Source organism: Manacus candei, unplaced genomic scaffold (assembly GCF_025592945.1).
Source record: "Manacus candei isolate 608988 ecotype Guabito, Panama unplaced genomic scaffold, ASM2559294v1 h1tg000015l, whole genome shotgun sequence".
NCBI lineage: Eukaryota > Metazoa > Chordata > Aves > Passeriformes > Pipridae > Manacus > Manacus candei.
Window position 1 is genome coordinate 12241452 of NW_026138063.1, and position 26026 is coordinate 12267477.

Sequence of the window (26026 nt, forward strand, 5' to 3'; positions counted from 1 at the left end):
GCAGCAAGCTAGTCTGTAATGCTGGTACTCAGTGACTGGGAGTGCTGGTACCCTCTTTTCTGTCATTCACACAGGACCAGAGATTAAGTCAGTCTCTACATGGTTAAACAGCTTTCCAGAAGCAGTACTGGCACAGGGCAAGGCAGCAATAGAAGCACAACTCTCCTGTCCCAGAGCACATATCACAGAGCTGACACTTTTGATAGCTTTTCTCTCGAGGCTCTGCACATCAGCCAGGGTTTGTCTCAGCAGGGCTGCAGATCTGGGAGGAGGCAAGCCCATCACAGCATGGCCCTGCATCCAGTTTGAACCCAACCAGAGCCAGACAACTCCAAAACCCACCCAGCATCCCACTCTCCATCTGCACACCCCAACCTTTGCTGGAGAGGTTCCCAGTCAGGTACTCCCACAAGCAATGGGGGGTTGCCACAGTGCAATACACTTACAGAGCAGCCAAGTACAGACCATTGTTCCACAAGACCCTGACCTAGGAAAAGCTTGTGAAAAAAGTGAGATTGCACCAGCTACATGACTAGTTCATACAGCAGCAGGAGCACCCACGAGCTCTGTACAGACTCAGGTATCCCAGTTTTTAGCCCAGGATAAACTTGCTTTTCATTTGTCCCTGTGGAGCAAGGACCACCGGAGCACAATCCTTTGGTTTTGAGATACTATCACAAGAAAAGCATCCAGAGCTTAAACTAATACTCCATGGTCCTGAACCTACAGTTCACACAAGGAATATAACTACAATAGCATTCTCATGTCTACCCTGAGCTTCTGCCTAGTTTTGAAGTGGAATTGAACACAACCAGGCTTTTTGGACTTACACAAGAAACAGACTGGCACTTGAATGCAATCCCTGAAGATAACTAGCCAGCAGGACAGATTTACACAAATTTAAGAAATCATTTCTGCTGGCATACATTGCTTTTTGAAGAAAGCACACACTATAAACCAGTCCTTATCTTGAACCTTTTCCTTCAAGTTTTGAGAAGTGTCTTCCCATTTGTTTGTTGCTTTTCAATACTATTTGAGCAGAAATTAGACAGCAGCTGATGTTGTGAACACTGTGCATAGATCTTTGAGAAATATCCATCTTCCATACAGAGCAATCAACCATGAGACACTGAACCACAGAGTGAACAGTTTCAATCTAGAGTAAAAGCAAAAACTAAATCTGCCTACATGTTCCTTTTATTTTCTAAATTAAGTCTAGGCTTTCTAACAAATTACTGAATTGCTACACTTCAAAAAAACTGGGGGACCAGGGAAGCTGTATTATCTTTTTGCAAAGTATATCGTTATGTATAGGCTACAGAAATAAACACTGTAATTTGATAAATCCTTTCCCATAACAGATAGCAATATCACCTACATATAGATACTTCTACTGGTATCCCTTTCTACTAATTTCTTGGGATGCCAGGTCCTACCTCCTGAAAGGCACATCCTAATGAACATGCACTCACCTCTGAATCGCTGAGCAGTTCACACCCATCTCTGGGAAGAATACACATTTAAGTCTGCATTATGTAACCATTTTCCAGCAGATAGGTTGGTTTTGAAGTTGCAGTTCAAAGGCTGGCTTTGAAGGATGGGTTATGCCTCCAAAAGCACAACTTCCATGCTTGCTACCCTGACCAAAGGCACAGCTCTGTCCTCAGCATACTTCTCTTCTGGGTCAGCATTACTCCTTCAGGGAGGCTGATGCTTAGAGGCAGCCAAGACCTTTGCAGGTACTGAACTTCAGTTTATAAGGACCACAGTACTCCTAGGGGAATGGTCAGAATGCTGCAGGTGGAGGAAGAAATTGAACACCCTAGAGACCTAGCTTTCTCTTAACTCAAGAAAAATCTTCATTTAAGACTAAGAACAGCATCCTGTAATCTCTTTCTATATACACTGAGATATTTACATATCAGAAAATATTTCCTCCAGACCCCTAAACCCCAGGAATCATAAGTGCTAGAAGCACGTGCTGACTTGCTGTTGTTCTATTTCTTTATGCCAAAGGAGGGCAATAATATCCTCACTCAGAGAAATCATCTGCTTATGAACCAGGTCCAGAGATGCTTCCTCAACAAGCCCTCAGACTTTCTGTATTACCATTATTGAGAATTGTCTTTTGGACCTCTACGCCCACCCTGCCCCTCCAATTATGCAAGAACAACCCTACATTTTCCAACAGTGAGACAGTCTCATCAGGGTAACTGCAGTGAAGTATCATACGGTGCCAAATAAGAATGTTCTGACATCTTCAACTAACCCAAAAATAGCTGAAGAATACTTTTAATAAATTCAGCTGCCTTTCCCTACTAACACACTGCTTCTAACTTGCGGTTCACAGTCGCATTCTCTTATTCAGGGAAAATCCCTGGAGAACTACATCTTTCACATTGCAATAAGGAGTCTCCCTGTCGTTCATTAAAGATATGAATTTTCTGATGTTCTGGCTCAGAGTATCATGGAAAAGGTGTTTTATTCCTGTCCTAGAATGAGAGTTATCCTAGCACTTTCAAGGGTGACCTTGAGCAAGTTACAAAGGAAAATGAGGCACAGAGTAGAAGTAACACTGATAAAGCTCTTGGCTCCCTTTTGTAGCACTGATACCCAAGAATGCTAAGAGCTGTGCAACAATTTAGTGTTCCATGTCACAAAGGCTGGTGTTTCACCAGGCAGACTGATTTGAGGGGAAGATAGAATGAATTCCAGCTGCCAGACTCAGCTCCAGAAGCCATGTGTCATTAGGAAAAAATGTTGAAGTTGATGAGAACGAAACTTTTGACCTCTTTTGGCAAAACATTAAATGTCATATGAACATATGTCACCTGAACATCCTTGAGATGCTGAGCTGCTTTTGAACAGAAGTATCAAAACAAAGCAATTCAATGTTGAATTGACTTCATGTCCCACAAATTTCCTATTCCATCTTTTCCTACTCTGGACAGCTGCTAGTACTGAAAGATTTGAACTTTTCAGGGGATGGGTCTTTCAAATGTTATTAGAGTCTACACCAGACCCGAAAGGCTCTGCCTATGCTAATATTCCTAATTGACTTTTGGGACAGTTTTTGATAATACAAGGTGAGCTACATGACCCCAAATGTGCTCTTACACCATAAGGAGCTGACATTGCTTGTTCCTGACTAGGCTTTGCAACAGAATAAAATGTACCATTTTCAGAAAAGGATTTTTGTTTCTTGGGGCTCTACCCTATACTGGTGAAATGGCTACATTACTCAAACAGACAAGATCATGTATAGAGGCTTTACCTTTTCTTGAGCACCAGCAGTGTAAGATGCATTAAGTTCCTGAGATGTGCCAGGCACTTGAGAGGTGCCAGTTCTATTGCTGGCACAGGTAGGTGTGCCAGGACAGGTGTGACAGCAGAAGTCAAAGGGAACATGACAAGGCAAATACAGGAAAAGCACCCACTGATACAGTTGTTTATTGGTTTGAGCCCTTTGTTTCTCAATGGCAAATGTACACTTTTATGTAACTAACTAACTAGTGGTGTGCCCTCAGCAGGGTTTGGTGAGATGGACTCATCGACCTCTCTGGAACAGTCCCAAATGCATCCATCACCCACAAAACCAGGCTAACTAGTACCTGAGAGACCTCAAACAATAAAAATCTCTCACAAACCTATAATTCAAAATTCCTAATCCTCTCCCCTCATGGAAAGGTGATTAAAACTAGCCACCTGTTAGAAGCACACACATCCACACACAGCCCTGGATATCTTCCTCCAGTGATGAGCCATAAGGAGAAAAAAAAGGAAAAAATTATCCAAAGAATAATATTCTTTAACATCATTTCACTATGTTGCCTTTTCTATTACTGCAAATATTTGTCTTTGAAGATCTTTTTCTGCATGAAAAATTAGATTTACTGTGCATGGAAACTTTGCAGATTAGACCAAACCAACTACACTATTTTAAACTTAAAATAAGGTCACTATAATGATTTTATAAAATGCGTAGATTTTAAAATTAAGAGTTGGATTATATGCACAATTCATAACATTTTCATAGCTTTATAAAGATTCTTTGACATTTAAAAGTACAAAATGTTTTATGTTACAGAAATCTCTTATACTGAAGGATTTCAGTCCCACCACCAGGAACTGCCTATCAATCAGATCTTATTAGCGGGAAAAAAATTAATATTATCTTTTACACAGAAGTCTAGTGTAGCCTGCAAAATGGTGCAAATGAACAAACAAGTCCTTCAGTCCCAGTTAATGGAAACGTTACACATGCAGCACAAAACGTGAAGAGGGCAGTGACGCACACCAGCATTCGATCACATGCACTTGTAACTTCATTTACCATTCAAGGTAATTTTCATCCACCAGGCTCACAGCAAACCAGCTATAAAGCAATTATGGGATCGCAATCTCCTGCCATCCCAATCATTGCAAGATGGTACAGCAGGTATTGGAGCTGACAGCACAGGAGGAGAAAAAGGTGTTACGAAATGCCAGGTGATTAGCAATTGTAACAAAAAAGGGACAATTATGTAGACTGCTACTTCAATCCCTTCATCTGTGTTTCTGTAAGGATGTCCCTCTGGGATACAGTACACAGATCAACCTATGGAATACATCAAACTTACAGAAACACTTCTCAGACCCCATGTTTTTCTAGTGTCTTCTCTACCACTGTCTCTACTAGGAACAAGATTAGGGTTGAGGCAAAGAAGGGACGTTAGCATATCTGATCCACATCAGAATAATGCCAAAACACAGAGGCCTCACAACAGTTAGGGGGAAAAAACAAAAAACATAGATGCAACATGATACAATGATGCTACAATAGTAATCACCAAAAGAGAAAAAAAAAAGTGGAACAGAGGTTTCCTTGTGTTCTTGTCTATCTTACCAAACAGGTCAGAAGCACTTTTATACTTCTATAGTCTCTGACCACCATTTAGGCTGTTGCAGCACTAATGCATCCCTCCAGGCCTGACACTAGGATCTTACCTACTATTATTAAACACTGCTGCTTTATTTATTGCTGAAGTGCTGAAAAACTATTAGGATTCATCATCCAAAAAAACCCTGGTAAACTTCATCTTTTCTAGTCACGATGGCAGCTAGCACGGGATGCATATCTCCAGTTAAAGTCATCTGAGATGTTTCAGGAGCACCTTTGAGCTATGAACTTCAGAAGAAGATAGAGAGGGAAGCTAATATCACCCCTAACTAAGCCAGAGGTGCTTTAGTAGTAAAATGGTTCCAAACCTTTTGGATTAGCTGGAGAAAACAAAATATCAGTGCCCTGGTTTCAGGGTTGCGTTACCCACCAATCTTCATTCCATTCAGCAGCACAAAGGATTTAAAAGCAATTTCAACACATGAAAATTCAGAGGTAGGATTTAACCAAGGAGTTATGCTGCTCTGTACTGTCCTCTTCCTAATCACCAACAAGCCCTCCTTCCAAAGCTCCCTGAGCTCTCAGGCCAACAACACATCAACTACCGGGTAACCCTGAGATTAGCTCAGCTGGTTGCAGTGTGGTGCTATCAATGCCAAGGTTGTGGGTTCAATCCCCCTTTAAGATTTGGACTTGATGATCCTTGTGGGTTGCTTCCAACTCAGAATATTCTGTGATTCTGTGATCCAACCACTCCCAAACTGCAAATGCTACCCAGGCAAGGTCTCAGATCAGCAGAGTAAGGTGCTAAAGCCATACTGGGTTCCTAATAAAACTCCTACCTAAGGTAATGAAGACCTCAACCCCAGAGCACACACAAACACATACTGTCCATGCACCAGCCTCCCATTTAACATAAAGTACAGAGCCACATGGACACACAGCCCCCATGCACAGTAACTCCACTAAGCAGAGGTTCCTGTAGCCATCCTCCCACTACAGAGTACAGACACAAGGGGCTGAACCCAGATGATTTACAAGCTGGTATATAGGAATTGGCACAGCTGTATGAAACTCTGGCTCTCCATCCCCGCACTTTTTTGCCAGCAGGGGTTGAGCTGAGAGCCAAGGGGTTTCTTTTCCAGAAGAGCAGGAGGTGATTTATTGCCTCATGTAGCTGTAACTAGCCCCTCTAGGAACAGATTTGACACTCCAGTATGCCTTTCAGCAAAAAAGAAAGATGCAATACCAGATCCATCCAGGCTTGTCTTATATGAAGCGACTCCACTGTCCATGCTTTGATATTTCTGATTGTTTCCTCATTATTTCAGGGCATTCAGCAGCCATTGGCTGGTAGCCACCTTGGTCACTGTTTCTGGTACCATGCAGCATCACTATAAATATATGTAGTTCATAGCTATCAGTGCCAGCTGGGGCTACTCTGGGACATGGGGCGAAAGCCACACAGTTCATAAACCAAGACAGTGCGATCTGGTTTGAATGATGCTTTTTTGGTAAAGCTACAAAATTATCCATCCAGATGAGGTCAGTTCTTCATGGAACTTAACAGTTTCACATGGCCTTGCAGAACATTTGAGCCAATAACCACTGGCAAAGAAAGGGCAAAACATTTGCAGCTGACATCGTCTGCACAGAAATACTTGATATAGTAAATTGTAACTCTTGCAATTTAGTGACCAGTTCTATTGCTGTTTCCTAGAGAAAAAATAAGTTTTAAAGTTTTCAATGCAGCATTACTGTTTGTTAACAGAATATATAACAATAACATAACTAATTAATAACAGTATTATTGTCCAAAGAAATTATTTCAAAACAATTTCAAATTAAAACATGTTACTAAGGACTGATATACAGTATTTTTGAAGAGAGGAATACACAAGATTTCCTGACAATGTGGCTCTCCTTTCTGGCAAACAGCACTGTTTCTCTTTTACAAAGGAAGTTAAAATGGAAACTTAGAAACAACTATTTTTCCCATCAACTTAGCCTCCATACTTCAACAGATAGAAGAGCTATAAGGTTGATCAGAGAAATAGTACAAGAGCTAAAAGTACTGATAAAGCTTTATGCTCCCTATGTACCTCCACCTGAAACACCTTAAAAGCATCCCATAAAATCCACAATCCCTCAGAAATCAGTAAGAGTTGGCTATTGTGATACCTCCTTACAAGAACAGCACACAGTAAAGTTGTTTAGCTTAAAAACATGAGTTTCTGCTCTCAGTTGTGCTGTTCATACCACCACAGGTGTTGACAAACTCTTATGAATCCAAGGTAGGATCCATCAGAAAGTGCAGAGTCCGGGAAGCTTTTGAGAGGCCCAAATGGTAAGAAAAATACTGGGTTCAATCCAGTTCAGCAGAGAAACTTCAGAAAATGGGATTTTCTGCAAAATAAGAGATCTGATTTTTAGGTAGCTCCATTGCAAACAAGAGAGGGATGAGGTAGATGCTTCCTTCTGTGTTCCTGACATGCAAAGAACATTCATACATTATCTTTTGCTAGGTCACTGACTCCTCCTGAGGCTCAAGACCTGATACTAAGGAGAGGGACTGTCCATAGGCAGGGAAACAGCAGAAGACAAAGTCCTCACACATCTGAGGGGCCAGGATGAAGAGCTAAGCACCAAGCACACCTGCTGGGTGCCACAGCCAGGCTCCAAGCCAAAGCCCAACTTACAGAACTGATATGAAGGTACAGGGGAGAGACAGAAGTGAGACACGTCCACCTACATGGTCCTAGTGTTCTCCAAGCCAATAACCCACCAAGCTACTTTCAGGATCAGTTGGAGTTGCATCCAGGACATGCTCTGTTTGGTTTGGATTACTAAATTGCCATGCAGCTTCTGGGTGATAAAGATGACTTGAGGAATACAAGAGGAGCAAGGTAGCTATACATCAGCCTTGCCTTTGAGATTACTGAATATAAACTCATACTCCATAGGAGCATAAATGCATTTCAGTGGTGGTGATGCCAGCTTTAACAGTGCTCAGATTCAGTGAGACTCTTCTGTATTCACTGTTCCTGAAAACCTTTAAATGAAAAAGGAACTGCCTGTGTTTTCATATATACAGTGGTATATATACAGGCCATCAGTCAGAACATTCCCACCATTTGGTTGACTTGCACAGCACAGAGCACTGCTTGCACTAGAAGATCTCCATGCATGCAAAGCTCAGCATCAGCCTCAATTCCCTGTTCTCAATTTCACAGACAGTAGAACACAAGGCTAAATTCTGCACTCGGATCTCTGTCATCAACTTTAGGGTGGTGCCACAGAAGGGACAATTTAATGAAAACCATTATTTTCTTACTATAAATAATTAAGATTTTAAACACATTCTGTTCTTTGTCTCTGCATACTGCCCACGGCTGTATGCTTCAGTATGTCAGGTTTGTCCTCACTATTTCTGGGAAGGTTCTAATCAAAGGAGGTGGAAAATTCATCCCTAGTGCCTTTTTTTTTGTTTTTAAACAAACAAATAAAAACTCAGAGTCTTGCTGTTCCTGGATGTTGGGTTTTTTTGAGAGGGGAATGCACTATAAACACAGTTTAGGTCAGAAAGACTGAAATGCATGTTACTGAGAGATGAATCATACAAATAAAACTGACAGGTAAATCTAGATATTTGGCACTATGTTTAGTGGTAATGCCAAGACATGTCTCAGCATAGAGCCACTTGTTAGACGCGTAATTCATAGTCATTTCTAAGATGTGGCGGATGTTCTGACTTTTGAAGATACTATATAGCAATTTTAATAGCAGTTGCTAACACAAAGCCCTCAATGCTATATAATTTGTACCAATAAAGGTAAGTGTCTTCAAAGGGGCAGGAAGAAAGTAAAATAAGCCATAACTGTTTGTTATTTTAGTATCATCTTGAACCAATATAAAATTACTGCTTAAAACTTTTACTACTTCTTAAATGGTTAATAATTGAGGTCTAAAGTCATTTAAATAGGTCTTACACCATATAATCAGTATTATTTCCATTGTGTTTTCAGTTCAGTAAGGCCTTTGCCTACGGACCAAATAATGCATTTATCTACACAAGTGCACATCCAGAACAGCTCCACTAACTTCATTGAAAATCTTGACTGGAAGAGGAGACTCCGGACAGTAATTTTTAAACTTCTCTGCTGATTTCTCCCTCACTTCTCATATTGGAACAAAATGGTTACAATTTGCAGTATGAAATTTCTCCACTGGGGCACACTGATAGGAATAAAAAGTTTAAAAATTAACAGCTGGCTTTGTCAATGCAATTATTTGATAACGTATGGCACCGGTTAATGGGCAGTCTCAGAATACCAGGAGCACTGGTCAATACTAAAAGGGAATATGAATTCAAGGCCAGAAATAATCTTAAAAGCTCATATTCAGCCTTCAAAGAGATCAAATATGCTGGAAATATCATAAAAAGCAGGTCTTTCTACTGTCAACCCAGTTATGCTGCAATGGCTTGTTAGTATCAAAATAGGAAATCCATGTCTTTCTTCATCTATAATTAACTTTTTTTTTCTACATATACTAGAAGGTGCTGGATTCTAAATTTTTCCTCATTTTGTTGGTATTGCTGCTGTTTCCCTCTCGCTTACAGTATGGTGGAGTCACTAGCATGTATAAGACTGAATTTGGGGTTATTCTAAAGTGGCAGTGGAATGGACATTTTTGCATGATAGTGAGCATGGTGTGTGCAAGGATTCTTAAATGGAGAATGAATTCATACTTATGTCTTCCAGACGAAGTTTCAGAAAACTAAACTGAATCCCAAAATAATATCATCTATGATGAAACAGTAATTCTGGATATGTGGAATATTTTTATGTTTGTTCCTGACCTTTCTAAAGCCACTGCTGCAAAATACTCTCAACTGAAGGTGAGACAAGTTTTATACTCACTGAAGTTCTCCCCCAAAACACACACTCAGGACTACACATCAATAAAGGATGAAATGCTGAGGGTGTTCTTCAAAGCAGAAGCTTATTCTACTGCTGAATTTCATACAGATTTGATCTTTCAAACTGGACAGACACCTGTACTTCCACCCCACTCCAAATAAAGCAGAGCTAAACAACAGCCACAACATCTGGATCCCACTCTTCAATGCCCCAAGTAATTATAAACACTCAGAAATGAGAAGGCAGTAGAGACTAGTATGCAAATGGAAGTAGGAAGAGACAGGATAAAGAATCTGGAACCAGATTTAGAGTTCATGCTCCTTGGTAGGATCATATCAGAGACCAGAGTCAGCTGGAAAATACCTCAAGGTTTCTAGTTCAACATTTGCTTGAGTAGTGATTATCCTAACACTTAAGCATGTCCATCCTACCAATAACCTTGTCTGTATGGATTTGGGGAAAAAAGTACAGTGATAGCACTTTACATTGGAATAAACATGGCATAAGAGACTTAGTGACCAGATGGGCTTCAGTCTTCCTGGAGAGGCCTTCATCCTTGTCAGCCTCTTCTGGAGATAGCATTAAATGCCAGGAAAGTGTTTTTGCATTAATAATACATTCTCAGTGACTGAGAAGGAAGGCAACTTTCCCTTATTATACCAGTAAAACATTCAGCACTTCTGGAGGATTTATGAAGAAAATCCAAGTAGCTACATTCAGCAAATTAACCTTACCTATTGAAGGCTGATGGTAGATAAAGCCAGCCTTAAGCCAGTCTCCAACAGGGGGATGAAACGCAAGAGGAAGAAGCACAGCTCAAGAAGAGTCGTTTTCCAAATTAGAAATGCTATTCCATGCTTCCCTGATTTCTTGCTTTGCACATGCTATTAAAAATAGCAAGTAAAAACGCCTTACTTCTCAAAGTACACATCCTGATGCACACACAGCCCTCCCTCAGCCACGTGGCTCACGGTACGCCGCAGTATTGCTCCCGCACTCTATTGAGCAGCCATCATCTCAAGCCACAAGATCTCTACTGAAACATGACGACACCATAAATGGTTTAATTCAATCTGAAGAAAAAAGCCATAGCTTTCAATGTGTGTCCTGCGTAAGTATCAAATCATAAGGTTCATCCAAACCTGAGACCTGGGAGAAGAAACTCAATGAATTAGCACGATGATTTGTACTCTTTCTGAGTATAAAGAACACTTTGAAAAAGCAGGGATATAGGAGATATATTAAAAGGAAACATCCTTGTACCACTGACAGGAAAATAGTAAATTCTTTCTTCAATCATTTTAGTATAACAGCATTATTAAAGCCTTTATACTTTGAGTGAAAGCATTAATTATTATGCCCATCAGGAATATTTTTCATTGTCAGTTTGCCTTTTACCATGCCAATAAACACCAAGCTTTGCATGTAAAAATTAATCATGTTACCTCATTTATAGGTTAAAAGAGACAGACTAAAATAGTTTCTGCAATTCTTCCTAAATAACTAGCTTTTGCATATCAAGTTTTACGGCACATTAGAAATGAATGCAATTCACACAGGATTTGAATAGCTGAGTAGATAGAGAGGGAAAGACAAGAGCAGATAAGAAAAGTCTTGTGATAAGCTAAGCCCCTTTTTTTTTTTTAAAAAAAAAAAAGAGCTTTAAAAAAATCAAGGGTTTTTTTTTAAATTACTGGACCCCAAATGACATAAGGATGAAACAGCTGTATCCAAGTCATTACTCAAAGTATCCACAGATTATGCTTCCAGCCACTATATGAATAAGTGGTATGTCAGAACAACTTAATACATTAAAAACAAACAAACAAACAAACCATTGTCAATTTCTCCAGCATTTCATTCAGCTCAAAAGCAGCATCCACACCTCCCACATAACTTGTGGAAGTGGATTAGAGGACTTGCTCCTTGGGTATTTTCATAAGAGCCAGATGACCAAATCCTCCACCAATTTTTATAAGATTTTACACTATTATTAGCGTCCTCTTTTCCCTTTGTTTAGTAACATGGGGGGGTTGTAGGTATGAAGGAACATGAGCATGGCCACTTACTTTTCCCTCCTCATTATGAGACCCATTAGAGCACACACACTTTCTGGGTACCATGTCTACTTCCCCCAGCATCAGATAGTCTTGGGTCACCCTTCTCATTCAGAAGCTGTAGATGCCCACCCAGAGTATTTCAGCAGCTACCAAATGATGGTTAATAAAGGTACTAGACCATTATCTGCTCTTCTAGGTGGCAGCAAATAGCCAAGGTTTGCTCATTTGCAAGTACCACATAGCAACCTTAGCTCTTACCATCTTTGAGCGCTTCCAGGACAGTCATATTTGTGTTGAGTTTAACATGATTTCTAAAGTGAGGAGAACAGACATTTCTCTCCCTTTCTGAAATGCATTAAAGAAAAATATGAAAGCAGTGCTAGCTTAGTGCTTTACATTCTCCTCCTTCGTCTTTCAGCAGAGATCTAATCTGAGGCACAGGACCAAAGTAACCTTTCAGAGCACCCCACTCCAGCCTCAGGGATAAGGTGTTAAGGTCAGGCAATTAAAATGTTCCCCCGCTATAAAGAAAACTGATACCCATATTGAAATGCATGGCATAGGGGAGATACTAAAAAAAAAAGATCAGGCCGTTTATTTACATCCCCAAACTTCCTTCCCTATGTCAAACTTCAAGCAGCCAGTTTGAGAACTGTTAGCCTCAGCAATATGCCCTGGATCTCACACGGTACATCTCTGTGAAAGGCTGAGAGCACAGAGCTGCCTCCTCTATGGAAAATGTGCTGCCTCTGACCATCCTGACAGAAATGAAAGTATTCCCCTAACAAAGTAAACAGTTTCATAGCAAAAGTAACTGTGCCACTACTTTGTTTCCATTACAAACAAGTATGCAAGATGAATTGTGTGACCCAGACTTTACCAAAGCAATCTGCATTACTCCAACACACATGCAACAGTAAATGCTGCAGACTCACCTCTAACAAATACAGGACGTGTCGGGAAGACGCATTATGAGGTACATTTTGACGTGGGCATTCCAAACAACCTCAGGACATGAACTACAGCTGGGATCTCTAAGATCTTTTCTTTGATCATTGAAGAAAGCCATGAAGGTGGGAACAGTGCACAGCAATCTCCAGAACTGCATGTTCTTACTTGCCACCCTCTCTCACCTTGTCCACAAAGCCCGTCTTCAATCCTATCACTCCTCAGCTCTTGTTGGGTTTTAATCACAAGTTCTTCAAGGTGAAGATTCTGCCCTTTACAGGCATAGTGTGAAGGCAGCTGCACAGAGAAAGCTGGTCCACAATCCTAGGGCTGGACAAGGAGGCTTCAAAGCAGCTCCAGTGGGGAGGGAGGGATCAAACCACATTGCTGATTCCCATATCCGTGAGATGGCAAGATGCAAAAAGCTCAGACCAGTTTGACAGACACAGGAAGAGTAATTGTGCCCTAGGTAAATGGGATCTTACTGCTGGTTTACAAGATCTCACTTGAAGGCCTGAACATCACATGTCTATGAACAGCAGCATTATGGTTTTTCTACAAAAGCAAAAATCCTGCTCCCAGCTTTGTGACTGAGAAGAGAACATGACTCAGGTAGCACTACTGTGGCAGCATCTGCCTAGGACAGTCACACTGCAGAGATGTCCTCTGCAGACATCTCCTCCAAGGCCTGCTGCTTTGGGACCCTCAGTAGAAGAGAGCTTTAAGGCCAGGTCCCCTGGTTGCTACCACACAGCCTTCTGAGTATGAGGATGGGGTTCCTGTGGAAAGACCCACTGCATGAAGAATGTCTCTCCAACCTGAGACTACTTTCCAACAGGAAAGGACCAGGGCACAGAGGACTGACAAGAGCACCTCCACGTCTCAGCCAACAGTGTGCTTTAGATTTGCTGTCCCCATAGACCACCTGATAAGAACAAACCCTGCTGTATTTCCTACCTAACAGAATGCATCCTATGCTGTCAGTAGCCTGTCCTGCACCCAGACAGTGCAACTGCCCCAGAGCCACCAGCACCCAGCACTGACTTCCAGGGAGACCAGAGAGCACCAAAAACTGGCTGGGCCCCTGAAGAAGGTTCAGTCAGACAGCTTTCCCCTGCCTCCCATACAATACAGACAGATCAAGACCCCAATCCCCACCTCAGCAAGATAAAAGTAGTAATATGTGTTTCATGGCAGTGAGGGAGAAAGGGATTTCCCTGTGTCTTCAGGAGTACAGAAAAGGGTATAGCACTGTCAGAGGAAAGGAGTCCTCCCTGCAGCAAGGCTAGCCCTGCAGTCCCTCTCTACTCCATCCAGAAGCCCAGGGATACATTCCACACTGTGCAGCTTGACTCTTGCTCGGCTGATTTCTTTTGCAGCCTCTGAGTCTGAACATCGCTGCGTGATGTTCCTTCCTCTGCTAAGCATCTTTCTAGCTGTGACTGAAGAATCTGGCAAGTGACCAAGTATTCTTTAACCTCCACATTAACTATTAGCTTTGGCAAAGCCCAGCTCCTGGGATGCCTGGTGTGGTATCGCTTACTGCTGCAGCCTACAGGAACTGCTGTAGTGGCGAGACTCAAGAACAGGGATCAGGTAGCAGATGTAAAACAGAGCTCTCACCCACAGTACCCTCCATTCCCCCATTGCCTAATGAGCTTTGGGAACAGCTACAACTTTTAAGCTTCTTACTTGTGGAGAAGGTTTGGAGACAGTGAATGTGCAGAACAGAGTAAATCAAAGAAGCTGTAAGTTAGATGAGGCCAAATGCTACTTTTAGACCACCAAGATGCGTTGGTAAATTGCAGTTCCAGACAGTGCTATTTATCTTTAAGGAGCCCTGAAGAGATAAAGATGTTCAGCTCCAGCCAGCTTTGACTGTTGGAAGATGGTACAGGCTGCACCACCTCCTCAGCCCACATCAGAACTCTCTTGGCTTGCATTCTTACTGCTACAGTCCTAACAGTAAAGTCCTTAGTCCTGCATCCCACTGCACAAAAACCAGAATATGTCTTTCTTTCCTCTTTCTCATGAATAATTCCAACCAGTGAAATCAGTTATGGCTGCTCTGGGCAGCACCAGTTTTACAGAGGACTGCAGGTTTTGCAAAGCATCAGCACCAGCCACATTTGGACAACCAAGTTTTACCAGGATGGCAAATCCCAGGCAAAAATGTCCACAGCAGTCATCAGGGACAGCTGAATTCAGGGACCAGAAGGTAGGTTTTCTTAAACAGACTATGTTGCTTAATATAGCACACATTCTTCCCCAGTATCTGTACAACGCTGAGTTTGAGATGTTCTAAGATCTGCACCAAGGAAGACTGGAGGGGTGGGAGAAAGACTGCAGGAGAAAGCATTTAAAAAGTGAGATGATTTTGGAGAAACACTGTATGCAAGCAGCAATCTCATAACATAGGACTCACAATGCAGAGGCCTGGTTAGTAATGAAAATAAAACGTAAACAAGTGCTTAGTAAGGCAATGCAGTTGCAAGTCCATCTAGGATTAGTCACAAAAAAATGAAAACGTGAGTTTAGGCTGGCTCATACCTTCCCTCTGGGGAGACATCCTACATTGTGCTTCACTATACATGTACACAAAATTAGTCTGCTAGACCTGTGCACCACAGGCCTTCTCATGCTTCTCCAACACTATGTGAGTTTCAAAAATTATTTCAGTGCCAACACAATTGGATCCCTGCCGTGAGAAGACTTCTGCCTTCTCGTTTTTTGATTGAGATGCCAAAGTTCCTTGTGTATTTCCTTTAAGGTCATCTCTGCTTGGGACCTGTCCCGTTTTGGTGCCTTGATTTCTGTGGGGTTTGCTCTTGACAGCCCTTCTTTTTACACAGATAGAGGAAACCCAGAGAGTATTTGTTCCCTACCTCTACCTCATGAAAGAAAATCTCTAGCAACAGAAGACCGCTGAGAATTTTTTACACAAAATTCTCAGAGTAGGGACTCTTGGGGTCTTCTCGCTCCTACTATCTCCTCCACCAAAGCCAAGCACAAGGAAACATGGATTGCTGTGGAGCCCATCTTGCAACTAATAAACAGAAGTACCAGTAGTCTGAAAAGCTGCCTCATTCAGATGCCCATTGCCAACTCCGGCAGCAACTGCATTATAACAGTTTCTGTTTGCACAACATGGGAATTGGGTGACACTCTCTTTGGGGGTACTTTTGACACCAACTAGCTGGACCCTTCTTATTTTATTGCAGATGTTTTCTTTCTGCCCCATGTACAACTCCTCCAGCTACAGAAGTTCCATCAGAAGTTCCACGGAGAGTCTTTTGACTGCATGTGTAGTGCATGACAAGGTACGTAATGTGTTATACTAAAGTCACAGTCCATTTATTTCACATCAAGACATGTACTAGTAGGACGTTCAAAAGGCAAAGGTGGCCCATCTCAGGTTAACTGTGAAAACAGCATGGATAATAAAAAAAAATATTTGAGGCTAACATGACTGCTGTGAGCTTTTTAATTTAAGTAAAGTCTTTGCAGATATACTTTTTTAAGAGGTACTTACCTGTCCTGATGCCCTGGAAATTCTATCGATCACTGCCCACAAGAAACTGTACTTTATAGGACATACTGCCTCCTTATGATTGAAATAGCTTCCTTCCTTAATCAGCATATAATCAGATATTCCCACACAGGAGAACTATAGCCCTGATTGACAAGATAGTTACAAAAATAAACCCGAGGTTTAAATATAGCTTGCTCGTCTCCCTGGAAGGTATGTAGTATTGTGTTATACAAGTCTACCATAATTTTCCTTGAATTAATGTAGTCCATATTGTCCCACTGCCTTGATCGCTATCAATTAAACAGCTACCAGATTTGTGTTATACAGGAGAGCAGGCAGCTATGTTGAGTGGGAATGGCAACTTGCCTTTCTTCTGCATGGACTGACTTACCATCAATATTTCATTGGCAATTAACATGTACAGATTTTGAGTTCACGTACCAGTTGAATGTGTGATTTCCAAAGCAATTGTAGAGGTAGATAGGTAAATAAGCATGCAGGACTACATAGTTATGTATGGAAACAAAATACATATGTTCAATCTGAAGGGATATACGTGGATGAGGTATCTCTGTATGCAAACACACAAGCTAGGCAGGCAATATTTAATGATCTCGTCTTTCCAGGGTGGACAGTTCAACAACACAATACTCATTGCATTTCTCCCAATCTATCATTATGTTCTGATGTGTTAAATATGCAATGTAACGAGGGCAGAGCTCTATAGCCCTGTTCTCGTTTCATAAAAAAAAAAAATAAATTTTAAAACCCATTCTAATAATGAAATGCTTTTCATCTGTTAAAAACCTCTCCATTGCTGACTGGCTAAAAAAACACGGGACAGACCTCATATTTATTATGCAAATCCTTAGCATTAAGAAAACAAATCACCAACTAACATCTGTCTCGCCCTACAGGAAAATAAATAAATTAAAGAAAAAAAAAACCAGCCACCCCTTCCCTTCACTCCCTACGCAGCGGGCCGAGCACCCCGCGGGATCGGCAGGGACGCGCCTCCCGCCCGCTCCCCGCCGGTGCTGCAATGTCCCCAGCACAGCGGCAGCCTCGGCCGCCCGGCCCCGCACCAGCCCGGCCACTGCGGTCCTTTCGCCGCCGCCCCCCCTGCGCCCGACCCACCTTTCCCTTCCATCGCGGAGCCTTGCGAGCGCCGGGAAGTTGCGGGAAGACGCGCTCCCTCCTCAGCCGAGAGCCCGGCGGGCAGAGCCGGCCGCCGCTGCCTGCTCCGCGGTGGGGGACGGCGCTGTCACAGCCCCGGAGCTGCAAGCAAGCAACCGGCGGGGGGGAGACGGCGTGAGCCGCCGGGCCCCCCCCGCAGCCCCGCGGGGCGCGGGCGGAGCGGGGCGCGGCCGCGGGGGGAGCGCGTTACCTGTGCGCCGGCGGGAGCTGTCCCTGGCCGAGCGGTGCTGCGGGGGCGAGTGGCTCCGCGGCCCGCCGCGCTGCCTGGCACCGCCCGCATGCGCGCCCCGCCCGCGCCCCGCCCCCGCGCCCGCACCGCGGCACCGCCGGGCCCCCGGTGCGGGATCCGCTGCGAGCGAGAGAGCGAGGGAGGGGAGGAGGAGCAGCGGCCGCGCGGCGGGACCGGCCGCGCCGCGCCCCCCCTGCCCCGTCCCGCGCCCCGCAGAGCGGGAGCGCTGCGTTACACAACGCGGTGGTGCCGGCGGGAGTCCCGCTGGAGCATCCTCCCCGCGCCGGGCGCACCGGCCACGGCCCGCGTACCGGGAGGCGGCATCGGCGCCGCACAGCTCCGCGTACGGCCCGGCGGCTGCGGGAGAACCGGCCGGTGCTCGCGGGTGCTGTGCGAACCCCCAGATCGCAACTCCTGCACTGGTCAGGTCAGGGGGATCGCTGTGCTCGCCCCCAGCCCTGTATCCTGCAAGCCAAGATGAGCCCACGCACCCGCAGACACAGAGAGGAGCTCTCAGTAGTTGCTCAGTCTCAGGTTCAGGCCTTCTCTGGATATGTTGTTTCAAGATTAATTATGCTGATTCATAAAACATCCACCTCACAGCGAATTTATGCTTTTCTGCTTTCACATCCAGCCACTAGATTTCATTCACCCTCTAACTCATTAATAAAGTAATGAGTGCCCTGCTAATAAGTCATTAAAACATTCATACCAGGATCAAGTCACTTTTTTGGAGAACAAAGTTCATCCTTAAGTTAATCCCTGTAAGAAAGTTTCTCCACACCAGTATTATTCCTGTACCTCTTAAGATTTTTTAAGATTTGTAACTTTGGTGCAATGGGGATGGTAAAACCCAGGTTTGTGCTCATTTTTATAATTTGTGCTACCGAAAAAACAGCTCAAGGCATCCACTGTGCTGAGAGCTGCACACACAGAGGATATATGGCTCTGGCACTATGTAAGTTTCTAAGTACAGGAACAGTAATTCCTCTCTCCTACTATTCCTTTATACATCCTGGTGTTTATGTTCTCCTTCTCACCTACAGCTCAGGACTAGCAAACCATTCAGTGGTTATATACTCTCTCATGCTCTTCATTCTAAACCACTGCAACTCATTCTGCAGACACTTCTCATGGGCATCCCCATCCCCAAGCAGATCCCTGAGTTTGGTTGTGGAAGCGAACATTGCACATGTGATCCCACGTTAGCACATGGTCCGGTCAGTTCCGAGCAACACCTGCTCTAATCTCAGCTGCCACCCCACAAGTCAGAGATGGCATACTAGTGTAGGAACAGGCCCCTAAAAAGCAACTAGAAACAGTCCAAGATGAAGACCCAGCACATAAAATTCTCATTTCAACTGGCTTCTATCCATTTACTAGGTCCTACGTTATTGTGAAGAATAAGATTAGGGTTTTTTCATTTTAGGTACTGTAGGTGAGCTGCAAGTCAAACTTCACTACAGAACTTATGAAGCAGACTTAGAATTTATTATGTGCCTAGAAGGTCAAAGTAAATGTCTATTGTTTCTTCAGTTCTTTCACTGACACGTGAAATCCTATTTCCTCATTGCTATGCCTTTACCTACCATCAATGCCAAACTGACCAGACTGCACTTCCAGGGTCAACCTGTGTGCTTTTTCTGAAAAACAACACAACAATGACTCTTTCAAGGTCTATTAGTCCTCACTAATGTTCCAAAACACAATTAAAATATACACCAGAGCGCTCCACAGCTTCTCAGTCAGTTTCCTAAAACTCTTGGACTCAAGTTACCAACTTGCATAGATTAAAGGCGGATTCCTCTGAGGCAAACTCTCAGAGGACATTAAAGTTCCTGGCATCCAAGTTCAAGAACAATTTTCAACAGAAAGAAGAGAAGGCAAAGAAAACTTTTAAGGTACAGCTGGGCTGGTTACCAAGAACACAATCTGAGATATCATTTGTAATAGCAGGCACTGCACCAATGATCCAAGAGCCTCCTTTCAAAGCTGTGCACTGCCCGGAAAGCTAACAGCCATCAATAATTCAGCTTCACAGAAAAATCTGGGAAACAGTTCCTAGCTGCAGGCATCAGACTGAGCCCCACTGCCATGAGAATACATGAAGACCAAGTTTCCCAAATACTGAAAATATATTTTTCCAATGTCCTAAAATGGATAGTCATAACATTGGCAAATGTAAGTGGAGGTTTGTTTTCCTTGTGGAGAAGGAAATGAATTAGTTCACAGGGCTCACCCTTGGAGAGCAAGGCAAAATTAACATTTCTGTTATTTTTTTGTTTTGCTTCTGAGCTGTGAAGCATTTCTCCCTTTAAGGTAACAGTGGCAGAAACATAGTTCAAGCAAAACAATCAAACCCATTAATACAGAGACATTCATCTTCAAACATATTTTATCAGAGATCTTTTCATGTCTCATCTGGGACATCACGATTTCCCTTCCAGATCATGAAACCATCACAAGGCCATAACATACATGTTCTTAAAAAGCCATCTTGAAGAGAGAAGTCCCTCCCTATACTCCTTCAAGGCTTCTTTCCTCAGTGCAAAGAAGTAAATTCAAGGGAACAAATCCAGTGAATATTTTTCCTCCCTTGCCATTTACAGGTCACCTTTCAAATTATTTATCAGTAGAAGGTAATATTATATTGCCTGTGCTCTACTCTACATTTCAACTGTGCATCCTGCATTAAAATACCAGCTCAGGTTAGATCACTGATTCTCCTCTAGTCTCTCAGGAAAGTCAGATCTGTGCCTACTCTGGCTTTACAAGTATCAGGTATCAAATAACAATACACACATTGATGGCATCTCAGTAGCACATCAAGTTCTCCTCCAAACCACAGCAAGAGAAAGCATTGCAGTGCTCAGGAGATGCAGATGTGCTGAGCCTGGACTCCTTCCCATCCACACCTTTTAAGTCAAGGTGGAAGGATAACATTTGAAGCACCGCTCTCCAGCACAAAGTCCACAGAATTGCCAAGGTTGCTTCCTTTATGTTTTCAATCTTCAGGAATAAGCTGAAATCACAGTACAAATAAGAAGGTGGCTCAATCCAAGCACAAACCAGCCCATGCAGACCCTGCTCTTCATAATGCCTCAGCATATCCTTAGCCCCTGTCATGGCAAGGAGATGGCTATTTGGGAAAGGCAGAGTTATTCTGTCTGGATGTTAGTCCTGAGTGGTTTCTGTGGGACTGTAAACACAGGGCTTCTTCATGACCCCCTGCACTGTTGTTTGATCAGCAGGTCTTTTGCTCAGCATGCTCTGCTGGAGACCTGCCCACCCCACCAGACCAACTCACACTGAACACCAGTCCTGGAGCTACTCCCTGACCCCAGTGGTAGCAGGGCAGTGTGTAAGGCTCTACTGGTGAGATAAGGTTCTACTCGAAAGGGAAGAGCGCAGCCTGTACATGTGAGAGGGAACAGTAAGGGCTCAGCTTGGCTGCTCTCACGCAGTGCTCCAGAAATAGAGATGGTAGCCTTCAGCCCTTGAGGAACTTGTTGCTTCCCTTCCCTATGGTGGATGCTGGGCAGAGCCCATTGCCTCCTGCACTCAGTGCTGCCTGCCCCCTTTCTGTACCCTGCCTCTGGAAGCAGCTGGGTTAGAAAGAGCCCTGAGCACAGACTTGATAAAGCCAAGTGGCCGTTTTGGCACTGCTGCAGACAATAAGCCCACATGATAATCATACATGGTCTCCCAGCTGCTGCTGCTCTTGCCCATCTGCTCCCCTGGCAGAGCGCCTCCTTTTCTAAGAGGAAATCTCCATTCACGAGGGCAGAGACACCAGCCAGCCTGCAAGGCTGTGCACACAGCCACACGTGCTGCCATGTCTACACGCTGTATTTCTGCATGAGACTGGAGGGAGCACATCACCAGTGGTGGGATATCATCTGCCTAGTCCCAGTTTCTAGCGATGACAATCCAAAACGGCAACAAACCCAACTTCAGCACCCGGAACAGAGCTCCCAGCAAGAGACAGAGCTGCTCTCACTGCATGTGACAGAATAGCATCTGTCCTGTCCAAAGTTTAAAGACACTGTTTCTAAAAGAAAGACACTGTTTCTAAAAGAAAGACACTGTTTCTAAAAGAAAGACACTGTTTCTAAAAGAAAGACACTGTTTCTAAAAGAAAGACACTGTTTCTAAAAGAAAGACACTGTTTCTAAAAGAAAGACACTGTTTCTAAAAGAAAGACACTGTTTCTAAAAGAAAGACACTGTTTCTAAAAGAAAGACACTGTTTCTAAAAGAAAGACACTGTTTCTAAAAGAAAGACACTGTTTCTAAAAGAAAGACACTGTTTCTAAAAGAAAGACACTGTTTCTAAAAGAAAGACACTGTTTCTAAAAGAAAGACACTGTTTCTAAAAGAAAGACACTGTTTCTAAAAGAAAGACACTGTTTCTAAAAGAAAGACACTGTTTCTAAAAGAAAGACACTGTTTCTAAAAGAAAGACACTGTTTCTAAAAGAAAGACACTGTTTCTAAAAGAAAGACACTGTTTCTAAAAGAAAGACACTGTTTCTAAAAGAAAGACACTGTTTCTAAAAGAAAGACACTGTTTCTAAAAGAAAGACACTGTTTCTAAAAGAAAGACACTGTTTCTAAAAGAAAGACACTGTTTCTAAAAGAAAGACACTGTTTCTAAAAGAAAGACACTGTTTCTAAAAGAAAGACACTGTTTCTTAAACACAATGAACAGCTCAATCAAAAAGAGCTGCACTGAGTTCTGACTACTAATCTTGATGTTCAGCGTGGATCTAACCTCAAACCAACTGCAACGAGGAGCAAGACTCAGCCAAGTGCTTCTGAAAGCCCTTTTTGGACTCTGAAGCATCTACTCCAAAAAACCACTGGGCATCATTAGTTAGCTGTCATCAATAGCCAGAAGAACAGATTCCTTAAGAGAGAAACCAGCTCTGTACCATGCCATGCTCAGATGTCAATGTGCCGTGAGCTGTGCTCAGATAAGCACAAGCCAGAGCAGCAGGTTCCAAAAAAGTAGGCCATGACACAGCAGCAGCGGGAAGGACCTCTTACGCTACTGAGAAAGCAAAGAACACAGTGGGGGGAAAGAGGAGTAAACAGAGACTAGAAGCTTTAAATAATATAAGTAGGGTAAAATACAAAGAACATTCTACAAGCTGTAATCCATCACCCTGAAGATGATGTAGGTAGCTTCTGATTATGAACAAAACACCGAAAACTACATCATCAGCTGATGTCACTTCCTTACATCACCCAAGTTGTTTCTGGAAGCATAGAATAAGTGCATTACAGCTGATGTTTGAAATAAAGAGTGAAGTAAGCCACAACTTTTGAGCTAGCACAGACAGTTTAATTACATAAAATTATTGACTAAATGTTGTTGAGATTAATCAGTCAGTATTATATTAATAAAGGAAAAAGCACTAATGCCACAAAAGTACCAAAAGAAGGGAGGTTTTGCAATCACTTACTACTAAGTCAAAAATTAGTACGGAAAAAAATCATGGATGGAGGGTACCATCATTGTATTGACATAGAGGAATTGTATGTCAATACAAGGAAGGTCCTTCTGAACACAGCACCGGGCTGGTAGAAACATCATCTTCCTTCTGCTACTATTCTTCATAAATATCCATATACATCCATTTACGTTAACAAGAGTCTTGATGTTGATTTTAAAGGTAGTTGAATCTGACACAGACAGTTCTCAACTCCCAGTTTTAGTTTTCTTTGGGATCCTGAGCATCCTGAGCACCCCAAGCTCCTCAAAGCCCATGGAAGATGGAGGTTGTTCTCAGTCCTTGCAGCAAAATGTTTGTGTTTTCACTGATCCTCTGAACTTAACCACGGGCTTCTAGTTATTCAGTATAATAAATGACTTTGTTACCTCCTCATTTGTTACCTCATGGGGAGAGAGAGGAAGGTGTCTGAAATCAGGTTGCTATACCATTATAAAGGCTTAAGATTTACATAGAAGTAGATAAAATATGAAAATAAGCTGCAAAATGAAGCTACTTAAACACTAGCCCCTTTTTGACTTGATTAGAAAAGGTAATTATATGCATGTGGAATACTTTATGCAAAGCAAAAAAGATTTTACAGGGCAGAGGTAGGAAAGAGCTTCCTGCTGGCTGCTCAGCCCTCCTAAGATCCAGGTGTCTGAATTCTTGCAGAGAATAGACTATTTACCTTAAAATTCTATTTGCCTATGCCTATTTCCCACAATTAGAAGAAATCTATTAGCTCATCACTACTCTACAGCCATCAGGGCTGAGTAACATTCATATTCTTTATCTTCTATGTCAAGAAGTCATAGCAAGCTGACCCCTGCTGAGGCCCAAATCCCAGGAGGCAACTTCTTTGCTTTATTCCTACCTGGTAAGAGCCAATTCTAGAACACTGATCTCTTCCCTCAAACACCACAGCTCTTTGAGACACCACTAAGGTGGCTATTCAGTGCCAGCTGACACATCCCAAAATGCTAAGCATGTGCCAGACTGCTCCAGTGACCCTAAGGTAAGGGACAACAGAGCCTTAGGCACAAAGAATCACTTTCTATCCAGCTCTAACATCTTTTTCCACTTGTCTGTGTTTACTCAGTTCATTTTAATGCTATGTTTCCCAGAATGTTAGAAAATAACAAATGCAATAAAACCTGCAGAGCCAAGACCATTATCGTCAGTGAATTCATAGTACAGCTTTCCCATGCCTCAGGGACTTGGATCTCTCCGTGATATTTCAAGCTGAAACTCAGATTTTGTTCAAATACAAGAGGCTGATAAGCACTGCTTGATAGCAGCACTACTGACAGCCTTTTGGCTGGACCAGTTCAGTGCTTAAGCTCCTCTTGGCATGTATCATGAAAAATACTGAGAAATTAAATTCAAATGAAAGTGAGATATGCAACAGAAAACAAGGGGAAGAGGAGTGAAGAAGGGAGAATGACAAAGGCAGAGGGCAATCCTGACTGAACTAGCTCAAACTGAACAGCTGCAAAAATGGGAAGACCAGTGTGTGAAGCTGTTCACCTCCACACTAGATGTTACATCAGTCAGTGACACTAATTTTAAGCACTTGAACAGTCATGGTAAAGGCAAGAAACATTCACGTGCTTAACCTGAAATTATCTATATGATCCATAGAGCATCTTCATCCCTGATAGAAAAGGCTGCAGGCCAAGGAGACTGCTCTTCATGCTTGTAGGAGAAATTTGGTTTCTGAAGTATTTAACCTTGCCTGGGTGAAGCCTGATCCCTCAAGCCATTTTGACCCACACCAGATTTCAGCAGCTCTGCAGTGCAAAGAGGTGATGCTACTTTATGCTCCAGCATCTTCAGTGGTATATAAGCTATTTAGTGAGGATACTAATCCTTGTGGCCACCTTGACCAAGCTACAAGGATGATATTGCCCTTGGAGGTAGAGGGGTCTGGCACTGACAGGAAAGCACCAGTCAAGCCCAGAATATTCATGGCTGCAATTTAAAGTTCAGAGAACCCTGTTTTCCAGCCAGCACAGTATCCAGAGATGCACTTGACTTGCCACCTGTTCCCAAGTCTGCTGAACACTAGGCAGAGGCAGTCTTCAATACCCTATTTAATAAGACTACCAAGATACTGCCTGCCTCTGCTCTCCTCTGCTGGTATTTCGCTTATAGGAAAGCTTGATTGGTTGGTTTGATTTGCTTATATACAGAAATAGCAATTTCTTTAAGCCTTTCCTTCCTTGACTGATGAAATCTCATTGAGCCTGTCTCAGAAGTTTGGGCTCCAACCAAGCCAAACAGTATGAAAATCAATATGCCTGGCCCTGAAAGGATGAACACCATTTGGAAGCTCTTGCTTGCTCACTCCTTGGCAGTTGTGGCCACAGCATGGCCAAAAGGGGTAGAGGAGTTCAGCTGCATCACTCATCTGCACAACCCAACCACACAACTTTAACCCAGGACTTGCAAAGCATGACTGCTTAGAAGGAGGTCATCTGATGAGAACAACCCTCCTTCTTGACACAGGTGGAATAAACATAACAACATCTATATTTTCTAAACTTTGCAGTGGCATCTTCAAAGTTAAATATGAATGTAGAAAATAGTGGAGATTCAAGAAAGAATCTAGGATTACACTCAGTGTAGCCAGCAAGTTACTTCAATCCTGTTCACTCTACAGCAGTTCTCCATCTCTGCTCTGTTGCAGACTTTTGAGCAAAGGATGAAGCAAGGCTGAGATCATGGGCAGCATTTGTAACATGCTGCCTGTTAGATTTTCGA

At 42.9% G+C, this 26026-nt stretch overlaps 1 protein-coding gene across 1 annotated transcript in view; it reads right to left on the minus strand.

Annotated features, from left to right (window-relative positions):
* Nucleotides 1–17795, minus strand: part of FGF12 (fibroblast growth factor 12) — a 221631-nt gene extending 203836 nt beyond the window's left edge. Inside the window, exons 1-2 of the mRNA XM_051782169.1 lie at nt 17729–17795; nt 17479–17619 (exon numbers count right to left, since the gene is read on the minus strand). Coding sequence (XP_051638129.1) covers nt 17479–17491 — 13 coding nt within the window. The 5' untranslated portion in view covers nt 17492–17619; nt 17729–17795. The remainder of the gene's footprint in view (nt 1–17478; nt 17620–17728) is intronic.
* Between the last annotated feature and the right edge of the window lie 8231 nt (nt 17796–26026).